The sequence below is a fragment of the Hippocampus guttulatus genome, chromosome 8 (assembly GCF_054856545.1).
Source record: "Hippocampus guttulatus isolate MCC_2025c chromosome 8, RoL_Hgut_1.0, whole genome shotgun sequence".
Lineage (NCBI taxonomy): Eukaryota > Metazoa > Chordata > Actinopteri > Syngnathiformes > Syngnathidae > Hippocampus > Hippocampus guttulatus.
The window spans coordinates 8,127,456-8,154,082 of NC_141268.1; the positions used below are offsets into that span (position 1 = coordinate 8,127,456).

The 26,627-nt window shown below is 42.1% G+C and overlaps 1 protein-coding gene across 4 annotated transcripts in view; it reads left to right on the plus strand.

The window, feature by feature from the left end:
• The window catches only part of ephb2b (eph receptor B2b), a 148,844-nt gene that overhangs the window by 54,287 nt on the left and 67,930 nt on the right, over nt 1-26,627 (plus strand). For all 4 annotated transcript variants that reach the window (XM_086117257.1, XM_086117258.1, XM_086117259.1 and 1 more), the window contains exons 2-3: nt 6,112-6,191; nt 18,781-19,465. In XM_086117257.1, coding sequence (XP_085973383.1) covers nt 6,112-6,191; nt 18,781-19,465 — 765 coding nt within the window. The remainder of the gene's footprint in view (nt 1-6,111; nt 6,192-18,780; nt 19,466-26,627) is intronic.

The following is a 26,627-nucleotide window of genomic DNA, read 5'->3' on the forward strand; positions in this document are numbered from 1 at the left end:
ATCTTCCACATTCGACGTGAGATACAAAGTCGATTGCCATTTTGCTTTCAACATACAGTGCATTTGACAATAAAGCTTTACAATGCAATCCAAAAAATATGTTTTTCCCTACTGATATGACTGACTGTGGCTAAGTGAATGTGTCTTTCGTGCTACAGACTTTTAGTCGTTCTTTGACCAGGCGTGCAACTTTATGCATTTATACATCAAATCAGTTTGTCCTAATGAAATGAATTGAAATGCCATTATTTCTTCCAGCAACGCCCGATACCACCATGAAAAATGGCACCAGATTGTTTTAAAAAAATAGCAAAAGAGAATATTAAAAAAGTAATATTATAAAATATAGTTGCTATATGTACTATCGTATGTGTGTTGGATGTGTGCTGTTAAGGGGCTCAACATAGGGAGTGACTTCACGAACCAGAATCAGTTTGACTGGTTGTTCTGTGTGTGAGCATCTGGGTGTGAGGTGTGGCCTGCCGAGGCTCCATATTCTCATCTTGTAATTGTGTCTTCTCACTCAAGTGGGAAGTATCTGAAGCTTGGTTGTGATAACATTTTGGCTGGCAACACAATTTAAAAAAATTGACCCAGTGACTAATCGTAACTATCTTAATTTGAGGTACTTGTAAATCAAGCTACCATTGAATTCCAATTGTATTTTCACCACCATCTTAAAATTGGATCATGAAAAATCTCTTTTTTTGTTAGTTAAAAAAAAACTAAAAATATTCAGTCACTTTTTCAGGTGTGGATTTTTGATCGCTTCTTCAAGATATGAACGCACGAACGATACACGGATGACGAGTGCTTCAGGAAGCGCTCTTAGAAGCACCGCAGTGGGCTTCGTCTTCCAGTTCTCATTGCATATTCATGGCCGCCCCTTGAGAAGTCTGTGGCATCAGGTTTATAAAAGGAAAGGACATATAAATGACATTCTCGCTTGAATTATTTACACTCGCATTGTTAACACTTGTGAATATATTAGCGTGCGTGCATGAATGTTTCATATACAGTATTCAGGAGGGTGGCGGGGGAGAAGAGAGGGAAAAAAAAAGCTTCTGCAGGCGGCGAAGTTTTGTAAGCGCCTTCGACCGCCAGCATGGAGGCCGTCTTCCCATGAGCCCGAGCGCTTATTAACTGCTTTTATGCAACACTTCACCGTCACACAAAAGATGTAAAGACACTTAAGCCGCAGCAAGCAGGAAGTTGAGGGCCTGCGGTTTGTCTCTGGAGTAGAGAGCACGGCAGCGGCAGTGGTGGGGCAGAGTAGCCTGCCGGAAGAACCGGTGTGATGAAAATCCATTATGCCACGTCGCGGCCGCACGGCATCAAACCTCACGTCAAGTTGCAACCGCTAAAATCCTTTTCAATAAATCATTGGAGGAGAATGACGCCGATCGTGTTCAGTGTTCCTCAAAGAGAACTCGCTAATGGTGGAAAATAGCTGAATAAGGAATCATATGGTGCGACTGGGCAATGAAATCTCTACGGTCCATTGCAATCGGTTCTGATGATGATCTGAGATGGTCACTGTTCAACCACTCCAATTTGGTTAGATTTTTTTTTTAATAGATTTTTTTATCCCCCCGAGCGTATTTGGTATTGCCTCCAGGTATGTCTTTGACAAGTGTAATTCTGTGGCTTTGTGATGAAGTGCTGCCTTCACAAGGGAAAATAGGCCATGGTTTTTGTTTTCATGGGGTGCCCTATCCTTCAACTTCCTTCACTGGGGGAGTTTGCTTTTCTCTTCAGACTGGGCTGCTTGAGAACAATTAACCTGTCACAACACCCTTGGTACGCTACCGGTCGTCATGGCAATAGAAGTCGCATTGGCCTTAGTTTTTGGTGATGTCTGCTGCATGTCCCTTGTAGACTAACTGACAAGTGAAATCTGTCCATCCATCCATCTGCATACCTTCCAGAGACAATTGTTTAAAATGGTTCCATAATTCTTGATACTTGTTCTATTTGGATGAAAGATGTTTCACATTTTAGGAAAAGAAAACACAATACGTCCCCTTTAAGCCTCTGAGCATCCAAGTCCTGCTCTTGATGAAAGGCCAACATGTTCTACCACAGCCGGAGAGCTGAGACGGAGGGCGAAGTTGACAGGACTGACTTGCTGCTGGGCTCCACGGGGGGGCCATGAGCTGGCAGCCAGTACTGGGGTGTAGAAGGCAGGAGGTTGGGAAAGATGTGGCTGGTGCAGCAGTTTTGCCACATTTACACTTGCCTCTGCACTGTGTAGAGCAGCTAACCCTGATCATGGGCCAAAAATAAACAGGGACCTTTGGCTTCTTTCACTTTATGATGTTGCACCCAACAGAGAATTTTTTGTTGTCCACGTAACAGACGTCTGTTTATCTGGCTTTACTTTTAGGGGTGTGGCACAAGCTCTTCAGGTTTTTTTTCAATAAGAACTACAGTGCAGTCTCTGGTCTTCAGCCCATTTTGACTTGGTTCAAGTCACTGATTATCTTAAGTCAAGTCAAGACTCGATTCAAGTCAGTTATCTTATTAATGTAGTCTCACCTGCAGTATCTGACTGAAGACTGAAAAGGTCAAATAATATTCTGGGTCAATTTGTCGAGCCTTTATGCATGCATCTCAAGTCAAGCACAGAGTCTTGAACAGTCGAATCCAAGTCAGATCTCAGGTCTTCAATTTATTTATTTCTTTTTGTCAGCATATGTCATCAAAAATGTGACTCCAAGTTGGAGTCCAAGACGCAATAATTCAGGTTCCCATCGCCGCTAAAGTGTACTACTTAGTGGTGAAACGGTGCACCAGAAACCGTGGTTCACTGCACAGCTTGGTTTGAAGGTCATGGTTTGGTACATGTTGTGTAGAGGAAGGGAACCAAACGCAAAATAGAAAACTTCCCAGATTCTGGACGAGGTTTTATGACACTTGAAATGAAAATAAAACCCTGCACACTGCTAGCAGTAAATTCTCCAATAAACAAAAGTCTCCAAAACAAAGTAATACATGCAATCATAAAAAATAAAAATAAAAAATGAAGTGACACATATCAGGTAAAACCCTTTGTCTGTACTAAAGTGTATCAACAGTCGGTCGTCTTTGTAGGAAATGAACCATGCAGAAAAGCGCAACATTAACAGTTTGAACGGTCTCAATTATTGCTATAAAAAATGCCAATGACATTTGTAATTACTTACAAAAAAAAGCACATTATGACATCCACAAGGAGGCTAAACTGCATTGTGTATTTTCCTACTTTATATTACAGGTGGGTCGCGTCGCAAACCGATCGAACTGCTATTCGCGGAGGTTTACCAGGCCTACCTGCATTGCTTGTAGGAATCAGAGGTGCTTTGAAAATGATGCTACAGTTTAGTCAACGATGGTCAAATTTGGGCCAAAAAAGAAGAATAGATAAATTAGTGTCATCTGTGTGCTAATAATCTCAGGGAAATCTTTCCCACCACCACTCCGTCTCCCTCAACCGCCGCAGAGGCGGTTCATTATCCACAGTGTTGCTCCACTAATTAATCTCACGGTTATGGGGGATAATTACCATTTTGCAGCCTAACATCCGCACTGCCTTGCCTGGCTCGGCATCACTAGCAAAAGGCCGTCAATGGCTGCTCTCCTGCTCTTTTGTCTGTCTAATTATGGGATTTCCAACTTGTGAAAATTTGTGAATTGCCCCATTCTGCTCGTCGCGATTGTGGCTGGGATGTTAGAAGTCAGCGGCGGAGCCTTGAGTGGAGCGCGGCGGGCTGAGCCTGTTCATTTAAAGTTGTCTCAGTCGGAGGAAAGAAAAGCTTATCGATCAACAAGAGGTTTTGGAAAATGGACACAGGTTCGTTGTACCTCACTTCAAGGAGTCTATGCATTATTTGTGCAATTTAAAACAGTTGTATCAAAGCCATCTCTATGACATGGTTTTGTCAAAAATACCCCGAGGGAGATGAAATATCGCGCACTTTTTGCTGTCTATGTTTTAGCAATCACTTCTGCTATTGAAAGCTTTTCCTCCTGGGCTCCTTCCCAGCGGCACTCGGAGCAGGAGATATTAACGTCTTCATATCCAGCCTGCATGTGAAGCGCAAGTGGATTTTCACCCACGGGGGCAGCACTTCATCATCACCAAACCACAGACACAATTTTCGCTTTTATTCCCAAAATGGCTGAGGGCTGAATTAGGTGGCGGCTACTTGTTGAGCCCCGCATTTACAAAAAGCAAGTTTGAAGGAGAAGGATTGTGCGGCTTTTACGTGGTGCTAACAGTGCAAACGGAGCAAACAGATAGCGTCGAACGCACAAAGGACGCCTATCGCTGTACATCAATGACATAGATAGATGGGAATAGACTACTAACTGTCGATAAATAATAATTTTCACGACTACGGCAAACGCAAATAGTAATGTAAACAGCTACAACTCGCTTGTACAAGACTATTACCATCTTTGACTTGTGCTGAAGTGTCTCATAATCCCCCTTTGGCATTTTGGGGTCACAGCAAGCCTAATCAGGAGGCCACATTCATTAAGGAGCCGGAGAGGCGTTTGCAAGCGGGGAACAGCAAAGAGGCCACCAAGCCGAGGTTCAAGGCGGGGGGTGGGGTTGGGGGTCACTTGCTGAAGGTGACAACATGAATCGTTCAAGCGGCAGATGACAGACAGCCGGGTCAAGCGGGCGGAATGCCGGCCGCGGAGGACCTCATGACAGACAGGACGCACGTTCTCTTTGACCCCAATTACTGGAGGTGTTTCTTTTCACCACATAATCCGCTGGTCTCCGATTGGTTTCACCAGCTTGTTTTTTTTTTTTTCCCTTCTCCTCCCCAGCCCCCACCAAAGTCAAACGTCTGACGGGACTGCCCATCTGTCTGAGATGATTCAAAGCTGCATGATTGGCATTTGTGTGGAATAGATCAATTTTCAGTGAGGGTTACATAGTCGTTAATGTCATTGTTTGTTCTCAACTATTATTTTAAGAGGAAAAAAATGCCACATGCCACATCAGTGGGGAAAATGACTTCTATGTTGAACAGAGGTATCCAAATGTTTGGCTGTTCAAAGCTTTTACAGGTAATTTTTGGCATACATTGTGAAAAACAACAAAACTCAAGCTTTTTTTTTTTTTTTTTAAGGTAGAGCATCACTATGAAAGTGTGTAGAGTTTGGTTTTGTTACTAGTTGTATGTGAATTTGTGGAAATAGAATTTAGCTAGAATTAATATAAAATTGATAATTAAATATGTGCATCTTTTCTCTGCCTTCTAAAATTAAGTAAAATATTTTCCCATTTTAATGGGAAGTTCGTGTAATCTTGTCGAGTAATGTCCCTTTTGAACTTTGTCAAATAATGGTTTGCGTCGAAAACCTTTGAACATTAGAAATGCTCACGCAACATTAACACATGTGAATCGTGCAGATGTTTGCGGATCTGAAAAACGTGTGAAAATCGCAAACATATTTGTGTGAAGCATCATGAGATAAATCTCTCCTCCATAGCCAGCATATTGTATGTCGGGGCATGCAGAGCGCATAGTCCCTTAAGGGCTTACTGCACGCATTCACTGACGCTGTTCCCAAATGAGAAACAGAGCGTCTCTAAGCCTGCATTGAATGAGCTGCTTTTGTTACTCAAAATAATTTGGCAGCTCTAATAATGGCACAAATAAGCAGCGCAGGAATGCAACACGTAGGACTTGCATGTTTCCCTCCATTTGTGAGTGTGTGCTCTGTATTCCACCGTCGTCTTTCTGTCCAACGGCAGCACCAATCGTCACACACGTGGATGTGTTCACAAAATTCAGTTCACTTGCAAAACGGACAGTGTTTAATGTGAACCGGACCAAAATACTTTTCTAAAGTGACATAAGAGTCTCCACATTTTTTTTCAGGTTTTCATGCAGTTTGCATCAGATCATGAACGAAACTTCTTGTCACAGATCTAGGCTTTTTGCATTTGTTTTTCTGCTATTCAATCAATCTGTGAGTGTGTTGTGAGTGTGTTTGTGTCGAAACTGAGGCTGACACAGGATGCTTTTAATTGCGCCACTGATAGCTAGCAATCTGGCGGTCGCCGTTAATCCGTCTCATCCTGACCTCTGCCTGTCTGTCTTTCCGCAGAGACGCTCATGGACTCCACCACAGCTACAGCCGAGCTCGGCTGGACCGTCTATCCGGTGTCGGGATCCAGTGACAACAGCGTGAGTCACCTCGGCCGCAGTTGCATCATTTGCCAAGTGTCAAAGTTGTGTGTGTGTGTGTGTGCTCACTCTCTGCTTACTGTGAATGTGCGTAGGTTTGTTCAATTCCCATGACAAATGCACATGTTGCTCTGCACCACTGTTTGGGTTTCTCACTCTGAGGTCAAAGTTGAATCCATGAGTCGGGAACCAACCAAAAGGAGAAGCGCAGTGGGTGTTTTGAGAGGTGTTGCACTTCATTTATAGACCGATTAGAGAGTCAAGGTTTTGTCTTTTGCTTTTGAATCAATGCACGCTTATTGTGTCATGTGATCAGTCTTAACTCAAGATGGTCTTATGATAAAATGTCTTCAAAATCAAGGATTGATGATTTCTCTCAATGTTAAGAGATGAAACGGGACGAAAATGTCATAACTTGATGAGCTGGATTTAAATGATCACGATAATCTGTTTTGTGGGACTCAGTCTGCTACCCGAGGGCTGAAGTCATTGACACAATACAGTGATATCTTGACTTCAGAGTTGAAACACTTAATCGGTTAATTGTTTAAGACACCGTCTAACTTGAAATTGTCCAAACTTGCAACATTTCAGTCTCTCAACAGGAAATATTCTCAGATTTTTGTTGTCCTCCATGAAAACTGCTTGACTTTTTACGATCTTTGTTTGTAGTCCGAATTTGACTTTTGTAAACATCATCTTTTACTTTGTAAATCATTAATCCACATTTTTGCCCATTTTCTGACATTGTACGGACCAACGTAATCATTAACAATGAAGAACACAATTTTTTGTTGAGTTGGGTGTGACAGCTGTTTGGAACCAATTTTGGGGTGCAGAATCCAAAACTGATCTCTGTTTTTCTCTATCACGTCAAGTTTTTGAGCTAGGGTCCTTGTTTTCTTTAAAAAATGAAATAAATGTGGTTAGATGAAAATAAACCACAAACATGGAATAGTTACAAGCTGTGAACACTAAAAAACAAACAAAAAAACAGCATAACACAAAATCGGCCAATATTAGTCCTTTTTAAATTCTTTAATTTTAAATTCTTATAATTCAAACCATTTTTTATACATTACCACATTACAAAAGGACAAATATAATGATATTCAAACAACCTCCCCCCCCCCACACACACACACAAATGGGGAAAACAAAAATCAGCGCTTTTTGCAAACGTTGTCTCTGCTGTAAGTTAAACAACTGTGAGGCAGCTTTTGAGTTATTTGTTTTGTTTATGTGGTTTGTTTCTGCATTAATGATCTCCTCTGTGACCCATTGAACCATCACAGACTTGAGAGCTAAATAGTTTGCTTATGCGCCAGCCGCCCGGACGCAAAGCTTTGGAGGCGACGGCGTCGTTTGATGCTTAACGTTTCCACCCAGGCTGCCAGGATTCCCGCATTCCTGGCGGCCACATGCAAGACATGCCGGGCGTGCAGGCGCGCCAAAACCAGTGTCTCGGCCTTGCTTTCGTTTGTGTGCCACGAGATTCCGTCTTCTTTAGGATGGGACCAAAAAGAACAGGGAAGATGTCGAGTTATTTGCCAGAGCTTTCCCCAAAAAACAAACAAAAAAAAAAACATTGGCAATTTCTCTCAATTATTTACGCTCCTGTGGTTTCTAATAAAGATGGTTTGAATTAGCCCCCGTCGTGCTGGACAGGCTGGCATTGGATGGTTCCATGATCCAACTTTAAAGATGTTCTTCGTCTGCTCCATCTTGTGTACGCGTGCCGTCACCTTCCTGCAGCTCCCGACAAGCAACGGCTTCCTTTTTCTCCTGCCATCCCCGGAGTCTGTCAGTTCTTTTCATGACCACATTTCCTCATGCCATGGCCAGGGACGTTTACTCAGCAAGGGTTTTTTAAGGGGCTTTGATTTCATATCAATACTGTACTTCCGTATAATAACAGAGTATTGGCAGAGGTTGATCTTTTCTGGTCCTTAATCCCAAGGATTTTTTCCTTCAAATTGAAGCAGCGGTCGTCCTCACTGCCTCAAACAACCACTCTTATTGTGAATATTAACATGCAGAATGATTCCCTTGCCACTGAAGTTTACTTTACAGAAAGCATAAAGAGACACACTTTTTAAAAACAACCTAACAACCTTAACCCATGTAGTTGACAGCGAAATGCTCATTTTCAAGATGGAATTAAGTGGCAAAACTACTGAATTGTGCTAAAAACACATTTATAATCGACCTTTTTTACTTTTAAAATCAATTAATTTGGAAAGTCACTTTAGAAAGCAAGTAAATATGCTCACTAAATTACTTTTATGATAATTGCAGCAACACTGGTTGCTGTATTATAACGCTTTAAAGGATCTGAATCAGGCTATTTAAAGCTTTCCACAGTTAACTATCGGCACAGGTACGATTAAATGTTAACTTTGGTGCAATGGCGATCTCATTTCTTCATTTTGTCATTTTGGGGACTATTTTTTGAACCTGAAAGTAAGAGGCCTGGTTCATGAAACCCCCTCCTCTCTCCGTGTGGCTGCCGTGCCCCTTTCATGAAATTGCCCTAAAGCCGGCTGCTGTATTTTATTCTTCTTTAATATTTTTTTAACCATTTTTGAAAAACACTCGCTAGTTTTATGCGGCATCTCTGAGAAGCTAACAGCAACCTGTAACGCTTACTTTTTGTCTGTGAAATTGGACGTATTTGTCGGCAAACGAAACGACTTCCACAAAATCGTCTCACGTATTCGCAGTACAAACGAAAAAAAAATCTGTTGTATTCTTCTTCGATGAATTTAGGAATAATTTCCAACTGTTTCTATTAAAGCGCCCCCCTGTGATGTGGCATAGTATTACAATCACAGTGGTAGCCATCCCCCAATTTTAGATGCACAAACAATCCTGCTTGTTCTTTTCAGGGAAATCTTTAACTGTTTAGTAGCTTTTACATATCTTTAAAATTTCACTGCATAGGACAGCTTTGCAGATGCCGCTTTTGCTCTCTGCATGGTGCGTTATTTCATGGCAAAAACAAAGGCTCAGTGAACATGATGCACAGATCTCGTCACCATGAGGCCCAGCGCAACAGGTGGAGAAACAGCCACAAACACGCACACATTACGTGCACATACTGGCTATTTGCTGGGCTCCGCGGGCTCAACCGGTGGATCAATAACGTCCCAGCCAAGCTCTTTGTGAGCTTCATGAAATTCATTTCAACGTGACACCAGATACTTTGCGGCCCGATGGAAAACCAAACGCGTACGGGCGGAATATGAAGTCAGTAATGTTCTGTCAGTTGGCATTATTCTATTCATGCTTTACGAGACATTAGAATGTCAAATTGGTCACAGAGGAATTTTCCTTACTGTTTTTTTTTTTCTGGCACCCGCAGCTCCTCTCGTATGAATCTTCCTTTTAATTCTAAAAAAAAAATGACAGGCAAACTTAACCCCAAATGCATTGACAACCGGTGGAAAATGTACATGAAGCACAATTTGTCCCCGAGGGTGGTGTGGGGTTGCACTTGAGCCCCATGTTGGCTAACTGGCACAGACAGCATGTTTAGGAATCAAGCATGCACAAAGTTTGCCGTTTTGCTTCAGTGAATATGCGGTGGCATATGGGGGACAAAAAAAATCTATACATTTTTGGCTTCATTTTTAACATCTTAACCTATTTTTAAAAGGAAAATATGGCTCTGTAGCCCCCCGAAAACAGCTAAAATTGACAACTCTAGTCATACAAAAAAAAAAGTCAGTTGGAGCCATATCCTAAACCCAACAGTCCACCAATTTTAATTTACTTTCAAATATTGCCTTATTTTAGACCTTCTATAGAGGTCATACTTGACCAAACTCCTCCTTAAGATTTTATTCATTTGACATAAAACTTTGGTTGTTTCAACTAATGATATGTAAGATGAAAAGTTATCAAAAGCATTTTATTTCATCAAATGCGGTTGCTGTGGTGGCATAGTGAATTTTGATGCTTCGGCCTGGCGACAAAAACTGTTTAACCTTGTAAGAAAATAACATGTGGAGGCCGGAGGCAAGTGTCGAACCGAAACTTACGAGCTAACCACTGTCACGCTGTGCCATCTTGGAGTCAGCCAACTTTTCTCAAGCGACATGTTCAACTCGGTCCCACTTGACTACAGTCCACAATATTGTATACATCTATATATTCTGTGACCTAAAAGACAGTTTGCTTGCGGACTGATGATTTGTAACTTTTCAAAAATAAACTTGCTTGCGCAGAGCGAGCATTAGATCGAGGATATGACATTCCTCTTGTGAGGAGCAATGTGGCTTTGTAGACTTAAGTGGCCAATGTGTTCCTCTTAAGTGGGCTGGAGAAATGCGACCAAGGTCGGTTCCGACCCTGTGACCCACTCTCAAACCGTGTACGCGCTAAAGTGCGCTGTCAACAGTAGCTACTTAACGACGGACAGGCGTGTGGCTACTGGCAGGGAGCTAATGTGGGAGCGCGTCTGAGGTCTCCCACCAGCCAAGATGGCGTCTTCGGTTTTGCTTATAATCACAGTGTTGTTGTGATGCGCTGTAATGCTGTAAATCTTAGCGGCTCCCGGCTACACAAAACTAAAGAGGAATGTTTTTTGGACATGTATATTAAAGCAACCTTGTTATGCATTTTTTCATAATTTATATAAATTCTCAGGTGCTTTAAGAACAAGTCATGTGAAGTCAAGAACTGACATATTTTCATCGAAATAACCAGAGGAGAAAGACAACACTTTTTATCCGCCAGTATATCTCGTCTTGCTGAAATCAGCCCGCTGATTTAGGGGGGCCATTCCTGTCTCACATAACCACTGCTTACCCTGTCCCAAATGTTTTTGGGTCAGTGGCGAGTCTGGCTTTTGTGACCCTTTTCACTGTGGGCTGAGCCACAGTCTTGGGACTAGAGCAGGGGTCGGCAACCCAAAAAGTTCAAAGAGCCATATTGGACAAAAAAAAAAAAAACCAAAAAACAAATATGTCTGGAGCCGCAAAAAAATAAAAGCCTTCTATAAAACTTACAATGAAGAAAACACATGCTGTATGTACTGTATATAGGAGACTGGACTGTCTCAGAATTGTTTATGTTATTCATTCTTTTGTTGTGTGTTCACAAACGCCCCCATAGAATTTATTTTGTAATTTCCTCGCTTGATTTTTTGTTTTGGTGCATTATTTACGCTTTTCTTAGTGTCAGTGAAGTGATCATGAATTTCCGTTTTTCTGAGGCTGTCTTTGAACGCCTCTTGAGTCCAACGAGAAGAGAGAAGGCACGGAGTCTGACGCAGACATGTCTGTGTTTGTCGAGACTGTTAAAAGCATAAATAAAGTGTACGTTTTAAAAAAACAACAACACCACAGCTCTCCTTTGTCGGAGCTGCAACATGTATCTATATCTATTTGAGCTATATTCGCCTACGATCAAAATCTTTTATACCATTTTCAAACATTTTTATAAAGCTCCAGGGAGCCACTAGATGTCGCTAAAGAGCCGCATGCGGCTCTGGACCCGCTTGTTGCCGACCCCCGGACTAGAGTGTCTTCTACTTAGGGAAGCAAACCATAGTGTGTGTGTGTGGCTCAGTAAAACATCCTTAAAGACAATGAAAGCACTTCATACATTACATGGCATGTAGCCAAAACACAAATGCCACAGAATAATCAAATAGTTTATCAGTTCAAACCACTTATCAGAAATTAATGCTGTTAATCTGCGCATAGAGCAAAACTCACTTGAGCTCTGCTTAATGGCTTTGACATGATGGCAGGTGTGTTACACACATGGGGTGGATGTGGCTGTTTTTTCATGATAGTCTTTCAGACAGCATAGAATCACCTCTGAAAAGTGGCTCTGGAGCTTTCCCCACCCTCCCTGATCAAGTCATGGGCGGGAATGCTCATTCTGGGGGTTATTATTTCTCTCCACTCTTATTTAACAGTTGGGCAAACGTGCAGAATGTCTTGCTAATAGACGGCATTTATATTAATTGACAGAAAATGAAAGATTTAATTTCACCTTTGATTGCAGTTAGGCACTGCTGAGAGCCAACTATTTGTTTACAAGCCATTCAAAATTATTCTGTTTGTGGAATCACGCAAAAGAAAAGACAACACAAGATAATGACGTGCAATTACATGCACGTGCAATGCTCACGTGTCTCTAGCTTCACATGTTGTAAATTAGCAGTGCGCTGCCATCCTTTAAGCAATACTGTGCACTAATCTCATCTGATACAATCAGCGTCCAGATGACTGTCACAAAAAAGTGTCGTTTGTGGACCAGCCATGACACCTTCCGTTCTTAGCACCCCGTGTCTGTACTATGATACTTTGACAAGAACACTGAAGCAATCCGAGAATACGAACAGTATTCTAAGATAGGACCTTCGTGTATAACTGCAATTAATGCTGTTAGCGTTAAGCATTGACACTCCCTCATTTTGGTTTGCTTTAGTTCGTGACTTTGGCCTCCATTATGCTTAAAAATAATTTGCCAACATGTGGTTAAGATTTTTTTTCACTGGATGTCAATTTTTATTTTCCAATTATCCAGAGCTTTGACTGCATCCTGCTACATCTTCACATCTGACATAAAGAGCCCAGCCCCCCCCCCCCCACACACACACATACACACAAATATATATTTCGAGCGATTGTGCAAACTCTGTCAGGTTTCCAGCAAATAGCTTTGGATAGGCTAGCACCTCTAGAGGCGAAACATTGTTAGGTTGACAATCCTGTGTCATGGGTTGATTCCTGTGTTGCTGAATAAAACAGACAGCTTTTAAAGAAAAAAATATTTCATGGATTCAAATTCAAGTTAACTAGAAACTATTTACATGACTGACCACAAGTCACACTTAATTACCAAAGGGCCAGCCTGTGAATGAAAACAAAGGCCAAATAGTATCTTACTGCTTTATTGACGCAATGAGTGTCATCTCTGGAGGAAAGCCCGATAGCATTCCGAAAATGGAGCAATGTTAATAATTGATTTACCTCTGTCGGTGATGTAGCATCGGTAGCACCCGGAGCAGTGCGTCGCTTCATTGAAATTCACGGTGTGGGCCCCAACACGATGCAATCACCAACTTTAAGAAAAAAAAATTCTGTCAGGATCCTATTCATACAGCTGATTTAGATGATGAAGAAAACAAAACTTGATTTGTCTACTTCGTATTTATTTATGTTGAAAAACACTTTAGTTGGAAAAAAAAACATGCATCCAGAAATCTTCACAAGATCACTTCCTATATGTGTTATCAAACTAACAGCGATTGGGAATGCGCGCCAAAAATAAATAAATAAATGGAACAAGCATTGCCGCAGAAAGAGCCATGGCCTCATGTGAGGACCTCCGGGGGCTCAGACTAACGTCTGGCGACATGCAGCACCGGTGTTACCTCCACCTCGGCCGCTTAAAACACATGACCACCACCCTTGCAGCACTCCTCAGCCAAGAGCTGTGAAAATGAAGACGTTTCTTCTAATTTCACACTCTCCGCTTGATCGTTAGGCTCTTATTATGCCCCATTTGCTTCCCTCCACTGGCCCTGATGAAAGCGGGCCAAAGGGGCTGTGACAGGACAAAAAGGGGCCCCTCCATCACATTTTGTTTGGGGTCCTTTTTTTTTTTTTAACCCAATCCTTGTACCTCCCCTCCCGCATGACCGCCACCGCTTCTGCCCAGTAGCCCCCACCCGTCTCCGTATTAGTTTGTGTCTAACTACGAACGTCCTGTGAGCTGCAGATGGTCCGCTCTTGTTTAATTGGCCCTGGGCTTCCCCGCTGCTCGTCAGCAAGTGGGAAGGTCAATGGCTGCTTCTGACCTGCGATGTTTATGTGTCCTTGGAAAAAAAAAAGCCAAAAGATGCCAGTCGTTCTCCACTCACCAACTCACCAAACTTTGTAGCCGTGAGTTTGATAGTTATTTAAAAATAATAATAATAAAATAAAAAATAATAAATCTGCTCCCAAAGCCAGATTCAGTTAGCAACATGGTATTTGGTCGACACTTCTATCATGAGTAAACATCTCAAGAATCAATCTACGAAAAACAATAAAATCGGCCATTTTGGTATGAAACAACCATTTCAAAGCCATGTTGGCACATTTCCAAGGGTCCTGAGTTATCCAAATGAGTTATCTATCTATTTTTTTTTTTTTTTTTTTGCTTACTGTAGTCAAAAGAAAGAAATACAGATTGTGCTCCTCCTTGCTATTCATTCACAGGTTGTTAATCATGGAAAACCGGGCACTCCACAACCATATTATCATTTTTATAGCTTGTTATGATTGGCAACTTGTAACGTCTATCCATCTGTTTTCGATTTCACTCATTGGGGTCACGGGCGAGCTGGTGCCTATCCCAATTTCCAGCTGACTTTGTGGGAAAGGTGGACTCACCCTGTACTTGTTCTCAGAAAGTCACAGGGCGCATTTGGAGTCCAACAACCATTCACACGACACATGAACCGAATCCACATGCTTCACGAGTTAACAACCCATCTTCTACGTTGACCTTATATCTAAGTCCCTATATAAAAAATGTGCAAGCTGGAATTGTTCAAATGATCGTTTTTCTCTGCTCTAAGGCTCATGTGAATATACAGTACTTGCAGGGACCATGCCGGCCACCCAAGTTAGCAACGATGTTCACTGTCAGACAAAGGATTGAAAGTTTTCAGATCTCACTGAACAAGTTTGTCCGTGTCAGTATTTGTTTTAACCCTGGCCGCATGTGTCCCTTTCTTTTGTTTAATTTTCGCCCTGGAAATGGTCCGAGCCAAGCCAAGCATCACACTCTACGGTGATTAATTAGGACATGGGAATAAAGAATTTGAGCCGTTCTAATTAGACGGAGAGTGTTTGATGGAATGCCAGTTTTTGTAACGAGAGGGGCTGACTTTCCCCTCCCTGGCCGCCGTCAAAATGTGTCAGAGTCCTTGCTAAATGGGCTCTAATTTGAGAGATTATATCAGCTGTGAAGTGGAGCGGCTGCAGTTGATGCAAAGCGTCTCTCTGGGGTTTAGAAACACTTTTTTTTTCACCCCTCGCTTTTCGTCTTCCTCAGGCTGAGATATTGAGGTCAAGGTTGCGACCTCTTTGGTGGTGCCAGTGCATGGTGTTTAAAGTTGATGCCCTTGATCCTTGGCCAAGGGGGTCTGAAGACGTCTGTAGCCTGTACATAGAAAAAAAAAGAGAGGGAAAGAGAGAGAGCGAGAGAGAGGTCTCACTTTAGTGTGTAAAATGCAGACCAGACTCCATGTGAATTCGATAAGTCTTCATGTGGTGGCCCATCGGAATATTCTATCCATTGCTTTGGATGTGATTGATGTTTCCCGGGAATTGCCTTAAGCGAAAAGAAGCTTTTCACCGTGCTAGTAAGCCATGACAGTATGTGCTCCATTTAGATACAAAAGACGCAAAAATGTCGGATACAGTGTCGCCCAGAGCGAGCTGAGTGTCACATCAGGTTAGAAACATGGACTCAAACGTCTATAAATATATATACAGTGTATTTTTTAATGCCATCATTCTAATTTGCAAAATTGATGAGACACTAAATTATAAATAAATATAATGTGGATTATTGAAGTTGATTGTGGGCACATGTGGCCCACTTCCCCCGCCCGACTGTGATGTAAAGCACTGTGACTTCAAATTCAGCATCTCCGGAAGGAATTACAGGATGTTAGATAGTTTCTTCAATTCAAGCAACCCCATTAGTAAACATTAATACTGACGATGGGAAGCATTGCAATCTGCATATCGTCGCCAGAAAAAAAAAATCCTGTTCATGTTTGTTACAGCACTCAATATCAGCAGTGTTACCAGGGCAACATTGGTAATCCAAAATTGTCACTAACTACAATAAATTCAAAATATAAAGTATTTTTTCCCCCTCGTTATTAACCCTCCTATGTTGTTTTCTCAGGAACAGCAATGATATTACTGTGTCAGTTTGACCCTAAGGTAGGTGTAATTATCCTCAACTCTCAGGAATGAAACAAGGCCCCAATGAGCATGTTTTTTTTTTTAATCTCATCATTATTTCTCTTGTTATGATGTTTTCTCATGAAGAGTAATACTTTTTAATGGGTCAATTTGACCCAGGCATGTTTAATTAGCCAAAATGGACAAAAACTGAAAAACAACCCCGATAAACCAGTTTGTATCTCATTATTAGCCCCAATATTATGTCACTTTCTCAGGCACAGCAGTAATATTTTGTGGTCAAATTGACCCAGAGCATATTCAATTACCTGAACCTATCTGAAATGGAATAAAGAATTCCAATACATATTTTCTTTTCTCATGATTAACCAATTTATTAACCAAAACTGTGTGCGCGTGTGTGTGTGTGCATATATATATATATATACAGTATATATATATAAAATCTTGTTGGTCAGTTTGACAGGAAGAGTAATCATGTACTTGAGTCAATTTGACCCGAATCATGTTTGATTTTCCAAACCTTTATAAACACTGTTTATCTCTCCTTTTCAACCCTCCTTTAAACATTTGTTTCTCAAAAACAGCATTAATGTTTCGGGGCCAATTTGACCCGGGGGATTATCCAACAGTGTTACAAACTAAAACATTCCACCAATCATTGTTTTTATCTTATCATCAACTCCATTAGTCACAAGTTCAAACAATACTGGACATCTTATCTGAGTCAGTTTCTCTTCTTTTTGTAAAAAAAATGCTTTAAAAATTAGAAAACAAAAAACAATTGCAATACTGATGTGATTCGACCCACACTTTATTGTATTCCCTCTCACAGTCATGAAATAAACCATGGTTATAAATATTGCTTACATTTATTAAACTAAGCAGAAGAGTTAATACAGCCCCCAAAATCTACGTATAAAATGGCTCAATTTGACCTGCAGAATAACAGAAGGGTTGAAGTCACGTTGCAGTTTCAGCTTTGGTTGAAAAAAGAGCCTTAATGGAACCATAATTATGAACCTCCATCTGACAACTTTACCGCCCAATGCAACAAATCACAGTCCTTCCGAACAAGGGCGAAAATGATTCACGCTGTTAATTCCGACTGGCGTAAAAGATGAAGCGGGAGGTTGCATTTCATCTTGAAGTATGTTATCAGTCTCATAATCTACTCAACACATTCCCGACAATGTTTGTGCACGGTCAGGACACGGAGCGTGACATCAGTGCAGATTTACTTGCCGAAAAAATTAACACCAAATGGAAATAAGAATGAATTGGCCATCTGTCATGCATTGTTTTTTGTTTTCTTCTGCTCTGTTTTTTCTTAAAATAGAATTGAATATCTTTTGTTGTCACTGCGTGACAATTGTACAGTGTAACACAATGAAGCGAACGTTGAGCTGAATTTCTTTTGAGTATGTGAAACTAAAAATATCACAAAACTGACTCACCGATGCAAAAATACCACAACGTACGCATTGAAAATGCAATCAATGTAGACAGAGATTAGAAGGTGCGTTATCACAATCCTTTAATTTACATTGTTTAACATGTATAATTCTTGATAGCACGTCTGCCTCACAGTCAAGAAGTTCAGGGTTGGAATCTTGACTCTGGCTTTCCCTGTGGTGTTTGTGTCCGACCAATGACATATAGTGTGAACAGTAATACGCTTCCCGGATGGCCAAGAAGCTCCATTATTTGCAGCCATTGCGCAATGGCAGAGGCCCTCACGCTACTCTTTTTGTTTTTCTTGTGTATATATATTCAGTGTTGAAAATGACCTTATCAGCTTGATCACATTAATGGGTGCAAGGTTCAAAGCCAACAGGACCTCCGGGCTCAGAAAGCACATGCTGGGAAAAAAGCTGGTTCTCATTTGCTTCCTCTTTGCGTCGACTTTCTGTAAATGTAGAGATGTGATGTTTCTTTGCGCCGTGTAATCATTTTAATCACAACGTTGCCTTAAGCTCATTACGTGTGGATAATTACATTTTTCAAAGTATACGCCGCAACAAACACATTATTGGTAGAAAACAGACATTGGCTGAGGTTTTTTTGTTGACTATTTGTGCATAATGAGAACCATGTTGACCTTACAGTGGGATTGCACATGTAGTGTTTGTGTACAGTGGGGTGGGGGTTGTAATTATTTGATGCCCCGCTGAATTTGTTTGTACCCTCATTGTGAGCTAAAGCATTGTGATAGTGAACAGTTTCCAAATATATATAAATATATATATATAAAAAAAATAATGTGTGTGTGTGTGTGTGTGTGTGTGTGTGTGTGTGTGTGTGTGTGTGTTGACTGATGGTCTTTTCCCATAATGTATAAAAAAGATGTTAAAAGCTGTTGATTGACAAAGAACGTTGATGGACACTTTTTATGTGGTTATGTGGGAGCCAGAATTCTGGCTAAATTGTTGGAGATCAAATACTTTACTCAATAAAACGTACATTTGTGTGTGTAGGTTTGTGACTGATATTCTGTTTATTACCTGTCAATAAAGAACCATACAATGTTTTGACTTGAGATTTATAACTGCTGAAAGGAATAGCCATGAGCACCAGCCAATCTTGGTTAGCCAGAACTCAAGAAAGAACAAGCTAACGTGGTCTTTATGTCTCTCCGACAGTGGGAGGAGGTGAGCGGTTACGACGAAAACATGAACACCATTCGGACCTACCAGGTGTGCAACGTTTTTGACAACAACCAGAACAACTGGGTACGCACAAAGTACATCCGGCGGCGTGGCGCACAGAGGATTCACGTGGAAATGAAGTTCTCGGTGAGGGACTGCAGCAGCATCCCCAACGTTCCCGGCTCCTGCAAAGAGACGTTCAACCTCTATTACTATGAGTCGGATGCTGACACGGCCACCAGGACCTCGCCGGCCTGGATGGAGAACCCCTGGATCAAGGTGGACACCATAGCGGCTGACGAGAGCTTTTCCCAGGTGGACCTCGGCGGCAGGGTGATGAAGATCAACACCGAGGTCCGCAGCTTCGGCCCCGTCTCGAGAAACGGCTTCTACCTGGCCTTCCAGGACTACGGTGGCTGCATGTCTCTCATAGCCGTCCGCGTCTTCTACCGGAAGTGCGCTCGCATCATCACCAACGGGGCACTGTTTCAAGAGACCCTGTCCGGGGCGGAGAGCACCTCGCTGGTGGCGGCGCGGGGGGTTTGCATTCCCAACGCAGAGGAAGTGGACGTGCCCATTAAGCTGTATTGCAACGGTGACGGAGAATGGATGGTACCCATCGGACGTTGCATGTGCAAGGCTGGCAATGAGGCAGCACAGAACGGGACCATATGTCGAGGTATGCATTTCTCTCCTCTGTCTTCAAGTTTACTCTCGAGCAGTTTTAGAGTTGGGTGGATACATCTTAATCGCATTGCTCTATACTCCTTTTACATATGAAGCCTTTTGTTCCGTAATCTGCATTCATTTCATCCTCACGAGGGTCACGGTACACTCTGAAGGAGTTCCCAGCCAATCGCAGGGCGCACATTCACACTCACAATCAGATCAAGGCACAATTTAGAGTATTTCATTAACCTGCCATTCTTTTTTTTTTCGAATATGGGAGGAAACCAGAGTACCCGCAGAAAACCCACGCATGCACGGGGAGAACATACAAACTCCACACAGGAAGGCCACGATATGGAATTGAACCCTGCACCTCTGCACTGTGAGGCAGACGTGCTAACCAGTCGCCCTCCGTGCTGCCATGTCAAAACTCTTATCGATTAAATTGATAATCAATTCGTAGTAAAACGTATTGGGATGTCAAAAGGGGTGGAGCTAGATTGACACTTCAATCTGTCGATTCATTTTCAGAGAATGGTAACTTCCGTGGCAGTAGGAAGGCAATGAGAAGATATTCCGTATGCATGTAGCAGCAAGGAGGGCATGTCCTCCGAGACAAGTTTCTCCTATGGGAGACCAAATAAAAGTCAAATCATGCCAAGGAAGTAAACCTAAATGTGGATGTCCTGTCCGTTGTTGTCCTTTTGTGTTATTGTCTCGTGATATGTATGTCTTTGATGGCAGTATCCCCACATACTACCTCCACACGCCGCCCGCTGCAAACAAAAGCCAGATCAGGGTTTATTTAATCCTTCCAAATTAGATAGCCAAGTGAACAGAACTGAACCGAACTACCAGTGCAAGAAAAAAAAATCCTTTGTATGCCAAATCTTTCAAGCATTTGTACTAACCCACACAAATGGTGCATTCAACATCTCAGAAATAGGGTCTGTGCTCATCTCCCTCCATCACTGCTGACAAAGATGGCACTTTTTCAAATGGCCTTCATTTTACTTTCCCGACTGCAAGCCCTCTCACGAGCCCATTGATTGAATGACTCAAAACGTCGATGTAACCACTGCGCAAGGCAAGAGTGCCCTATTTTATCCACGCCGAGGCGGGTGGTGGCGACTGTTTAACGCACCGTGAGGCATCGGTGGCCGGAAACAGCATGACGGCACGTCACCCGCATGCATCCCGCCCATTTCGACAAACCACCCACCTGCGCGCGTGATGACTGTTTTCCTGCCCTGTAATTACAACACATCCCCCAACGTGTTTGTGTGCGTATTTATGTGTGTGTAGCGACTGGGAGGGGAAATGTGATGGGTGCAGCCGCATATAGAAACACAACTTTGGAAAGAAAAAGCAAACAAGACATTTGAAATCATGTGAACATGTCAGCACTACTTTTTGGATTTTTCAGTATAAAATGTCGGATATTTTTTCGAGTCAGGTAAAGGACATGAAGTGCTTTGCGCTCAAGAAAGACTAAACAAATACAGTTCAGCACAGCCTCTTTCAATGCTCAATGTGGCTCGCGTGATGCTTTCGACACACAATTTGGCCTGATTTTGAAGTTTTCAAACTCTTGATGTTCTACTTGACTAAAATTAAAAGAATCAACCAACCAAATGTCATTAACACTTAAATATTTGATTTAAAATGTCCACAAATCTCTTCGTCTTCACACCCAAAAAACCCCAATAAAAAAAACAATAACTTTGATATTTTACACGATCCTCCCTTACTGTATGAAACATGAGCTAAACCGCGACCTCTAAACCATGATTTCAAGATTTTACCATAAGACCCGTAACAAATACTTGTCTGACGCACAATTTAGTGTCGTCGTTGATTTATAGCAGTAGATCCACCAAACTGTGTAATCATCCCGACTGCTATGCTAACAGGGACATGATTTTCAAGGAGTGCAGGACAACACTGGGCACACATGAGTATACTCAATCCGCTCGACCGCAATGAGTCGGCATCCCAGCGTAATTACGTCGGTCTGCTTGTTTTTGTGACCTCCGTGTAAGTCACTCCATGTTGCGGATTCCAACGTCTCTGGGGTTGCATTTTGTCACGCTGCTCTTTTGGTGCTAAATTGGATTATACAAGTAATTGTTTTCCGCTCAGCAGAGACAACACGATCCAATTTCATATCCTCGCAATGCTGAACATGCTCAATCAGCAGAGTCCACACTCAAGTGGGTTACACACATAATGATTTTCAAAATGTGAGGGATTGCTCACATGACATGGAAATAAGCATGCGCTTACTGTTCTGTAGTGTATTGTGTACTGGAGATGACCAGCACAGAACACTACATACTTTACATCTGTTGTAGTCACACCACGACTGGAAAAGTCCAAAAAAGAAGAAAGAGAAGAATCAATCAGGTTCTTAATTGGGTATCGTTCTGTTTTATGCCACCACACACCTCAGGATTTTCCATCGTAAATATTAATCAATGAGTTGAACATTTTTTTGCAGACACACACAGGATAATTGCTCAAGATAGTTTGCCTCACCCTCTTTGTGCTGAAAGTAGAAGGTGGCTCTGGAGTGAAGTTTTACTCCTGTCCCATCCCACTCCTACAGAAAAAAAAATCCTGTCCCGTCCCAGCCCCAGACTATATTAAAACCAAAAAAAAAAAAAATCCTGTACCGTCCAACTCTTAGTGAAAAGACTCCCATTCCCGTCCTGCTCACGTTTAGAATGAGCTCCACTCCCGTAACACTCCCATGTTGGAGGTCAGCCATATTAAAAATCTGTCTGAGGATTTTTTTCCCACTAGAAAATCGCTCTTCCGTCTGCTCCTGTGACGTTTTTATCCTGTACCAACCCAATTCCACGATTAAAGGTGAAGTTGACTCCCATCCTGTGGGTCCCGAAAAAATGTCACCCTGTAGTTGAAAGCAACTGTCCCAGTACCATTTGATGTCGCAGGATTTACGATCATCATTATTGAATAGCTTTAACATTTATCGGCCCTGATCTTTTTCCGAGCAGATCAACTTAACTCAATAGAATAGTATAGATCAGGGAGGATGAATCTCTCTTATCACACCCCAACACTACAGGAAAATCTTTTAGAGACATCCAATAATTGAGTCTTTAGCAGCGTCTTTTTGGGCAGCCGTGGCTTAGGAGGTCAAGCGGCTCGTCGAGTAACCAAAGGGTAGGCTGTTCAAGTCATGTGTTGTTGTATCCTTGGGCAAGACACTTCATCTGCCTTGCCTTCAGTGTCACCCACACTGGTGGTGATTGGAGGGGCCATACTGGCAGCAACCCTTCCGTCAGCCTGTCCTTGGGCAGCTCTGGATACAGAACGCAGTTTACCACGACCAGAATGTGAATGTATGACTGCATGAATAATGTATCATAATGTGAAGCTTCACTGAGTGTCAAAACAAAGCACCATACAAAACAGATGCATGAGTATTATCATTTAGCTAAGATGCCCAAATTTGCGTACCTTGCATAAGTTGATAGCAAGAAGCCACAATCAGAATATACGATCTCCGACGCCCTGCTGAATGTGATCAGGAAGGGGGAGTACGGCGCAACTTAAACCTGATTTCCATTTTATGAATGCACTGTATGCTTTGGGTTTATTAGAAAGCCTATTTATTTTTTCAGTATACTGTATTAACATTTTTTTAATGTCACGTTTACAAAATGGCTCTTGACAAGTCAAACATTATACTGTAAGTCCCGGGATGCTGTTCACTCTTTTCTCTTGATCAGAATGGGCAGCAGGGGGCACTTACTTTTGGCCTGACTTTTAGTGTGTGCGTGTGTGTATGTGTGTGTGCGTGCACTCCACTTAAGCAAACCGACATTACTTAAGACATATATCCCTTACTCCAACTTACTTAGGTGATCCTGCTGTCGCCCTGTCTTGGTACTCACACAACGCCCCATTTGATTAAAGCTTGATGAGGAAAAATGCATTATCTGCGAGTGCAGCAGGTCTGAGAAGAGATGAGTAGAGGAGAGCCTTTATATAAAAATCATGAGCTGTGCTTCTGCCAGGGTTGAGCTCAAACTCTCGGTGTTCCCTGTTTTTTCTTGTGTTCGCCGCACTCCCCCGTCTTCCCCAACAACCTGAAAGCCGATCTCGCCGCTTCAAACTGCGGTCGGCCACCGCCTCTTCAGCCGCAGCGTTCTGTGTAATGAATTGATCCGTGCGAGATGTACCGTCGCCTGCGGAATATTGCGGCATAATGAATTGATTTGAGAGAGTTGCCCGCACGGGGCTCCGGAGAGGTCCTCTTTCATAGCCGGATTATGGAGCCGCAGCGACCGCACAAAGCGGCCCAGATGAAAGTGACTATTTGTACTGTAATATTTATAACCCCAACAGCCGGCGCTTTGTCCTGACATTCCCGCAGCTTAACGTACAAATTACGGGTGTTAGAATTAAAGTCTCGGCTGGATCCCTGGCAAATAATTATGTTGTCAGGAAATCTGTCAAAACATTGATATACAAGGTGGGATGCTTACAACAAATTGCTGGGACCTTCCCTCAATGATTGCCTTACAAGTGATATTAGATTTCCTTCTCGGAGTGGTGGAACCACAGCGGCGGCTCCCTGGGCAAAGGATGTCCCTGAAAAAGGGAGATCTTGTTTCCCGCACCAACCTCCAGGGAACGGCGCATTGCATCGACACATGGACTTGTGTTTGTCCTCCCAGCTTGCTCTCTCTCTCTCTCTCTCTCTCTCTCTCTCTTTCCCTCCCTCTCTCTGCTTCTCTCAGTCCCTGCTATTGTGACTTCAAGGGTCCCTGGAGTCAGTGTATATGGCTCGCCGTATTGGCAAGATTCGAGATAGTCTTCCTCGGCAGCAGGAAACATTACCGCAAAATTACATCTGCGAAATGAGTGTGTGAACCCAACTTGGATTTGCACTGTAGATCCAAGTACCCAATTCCGCTATAATGACTTTATCCATTTTTGGGGACTGTCTATTCCCATATACATTTCAACTGGAGGAATACATGAAACAACCCGCATGCATGGAAGATGAAACTGTACCAATTTTTATAAATTTAAGGTGCTTCTCAGGGATTTCTAGACGTTTTGACAATTATTCGAAATAATCAAATTATATCCATGTGTAAGTTTGATGACACGACACTACAAAGCACAGAAAGAAAATAGCACACTACCGAATGTAGACCACAGAGAGTGTGTTGTTCTTCACTACACTTGGCACACGGCACACAGTGCCTTGAGTCTGTGCAGGATACAGTGAAATCTCAAGGCTATCAATGCGTTCGGGGAGTACTGCAGGTCTTGGATCTTTTTGACACTGGCTGAGATGGTAAACTGCACGGCCTTAAAGCTGAGGATGACAGTCAATGCATTGCCGTGTAAATTTGTCATTTAGATCGAACATGTTAATACAGAAAAGAGGAGGCGAAGGCTCTAAATTAGCGCCTCTAATTTGCCGTCGGAATCTCACTTATTAAAATAACTCCGTCTGGAGAAGATTCAAAGGAAGGAATCAACGCCGCAGCCTTTGCAATTCCACACCGCTGCCTTTATTTCCCCGGGTGCCACTGTCTTATAATGGCGCCTCTAATTGACTAATGGTGCACATGGAGGACTTGTGGGAGTTGGAAGGTAACCACGCTGATGACTGGATGATTGTCTTTTGTGCTGCGAGATGACAAAATGCAAATGAAACATACCCCATAGAACTTTTTATGCGCCTCGCAAACAAAGATGAAAGAGACACATGCCTCCGTTTAATCTATTTAAAAATAGCCATTCCCAACCTTTTTTGCAACATGGACTAGTGTGGAAGAATGGAAGGCACATTTTTGATGGACCAACATAGAAACAAATACAAACAAATGATTAAAAATACAAATAACTATGATGTAGTTATTGCAATTATTAGCCTTGCGATTATTTCTCTTTAACGAGGCTGTGTCATTTTAGGGTCATTGAAGACAATAACGTTGTTTTGGTCATCATCTTGCAGAAAATCAAACTAAATAAATTCAAGATGTTGGAAAACGAACCAAAGTATTGAGCCCATATTTTAAGCAGGATAGCTAAATGCAGCTTTCTTTTTCTCTATCCGTTTCTTCTGTCTCATCATTAAAACTCATTCACTCCCAAAGACGTTTTTAAACGTCTTTTCAGACTTGGTCTAGAATTGGCTGGTACTGAATGAGTTAAGCCTTTTCCCCTTTCTGAAAAAAATGCTCCAAATAAATGTGTGTGTGTGTGTTTTTTTAAGAATTATTGGTGCTTGTGTGCTTTGGTTTTTAGATCTTGAATGGGACGATTTAACATGTACACCTGATTTTCTTAACAGGATCACAAAATCAAGCGAGATGGGCCCATGATTTCTTGCGCAGTGTGTGTAATTGCCATAATTGTAACAAATTGCAATATTGTTCGGGTTCCTAAAACAAACATACTTAGGTGAGATGACTGATTTGATCCGCACTTGTCAACGTCATTTTAACCCATAGCTCTTCATTAGATTGCAGTGTGTGTGTGTGTGTGTGCGTGCACACATGCGTCTGTGTGTGTGTGTGTGTGTGTGTGTTATCTTGATAGCAAGCCAACATTCATCTTGGCTGCGAAGGCTTTTGCGCACCATCTGCCAGTCAATGTTTGTATTCAGATCGTTGGTGAGAGCGTGACCTCACTGCCATACTGCTGTTGGAGTTCAGGTGTTGATGCTGTCATTCCAACACAGAGAGATGAGAGTGAGACATCTTCCTGAAATGACGAGACAGTATTATTTGACATGTGGATTATCTGGATTGACGCAGCAAATCTCTTTCTGTGTAAATATGTACGTTTGGGATCTAATTCTGGCTAAGCAAGTCTTGGGCATGCTCATCAATGCTTGTACGGTAACTTTTATATATTGGTTTACTGATGGCAGATAAAAGTGAATAATTGCCCACAAGGTCAAAGCTTTATTTCAGGAAACACACCAACATCTGTCTGACAAACATAAGGGAAGCATTAGCAAAGGTGCAACTGAAAGGCAGCAGAACCTGGAGCTCTGAGCAAGCAAAAGTGATTCTCACTCAAGGTTGATCTTGTCTTTTTGGAAGTAATACTGTTTAAGATGAAACAAACATTAGTTTGTCAAAATATATAATGCAAATTAAAACCTCAATTTTCTG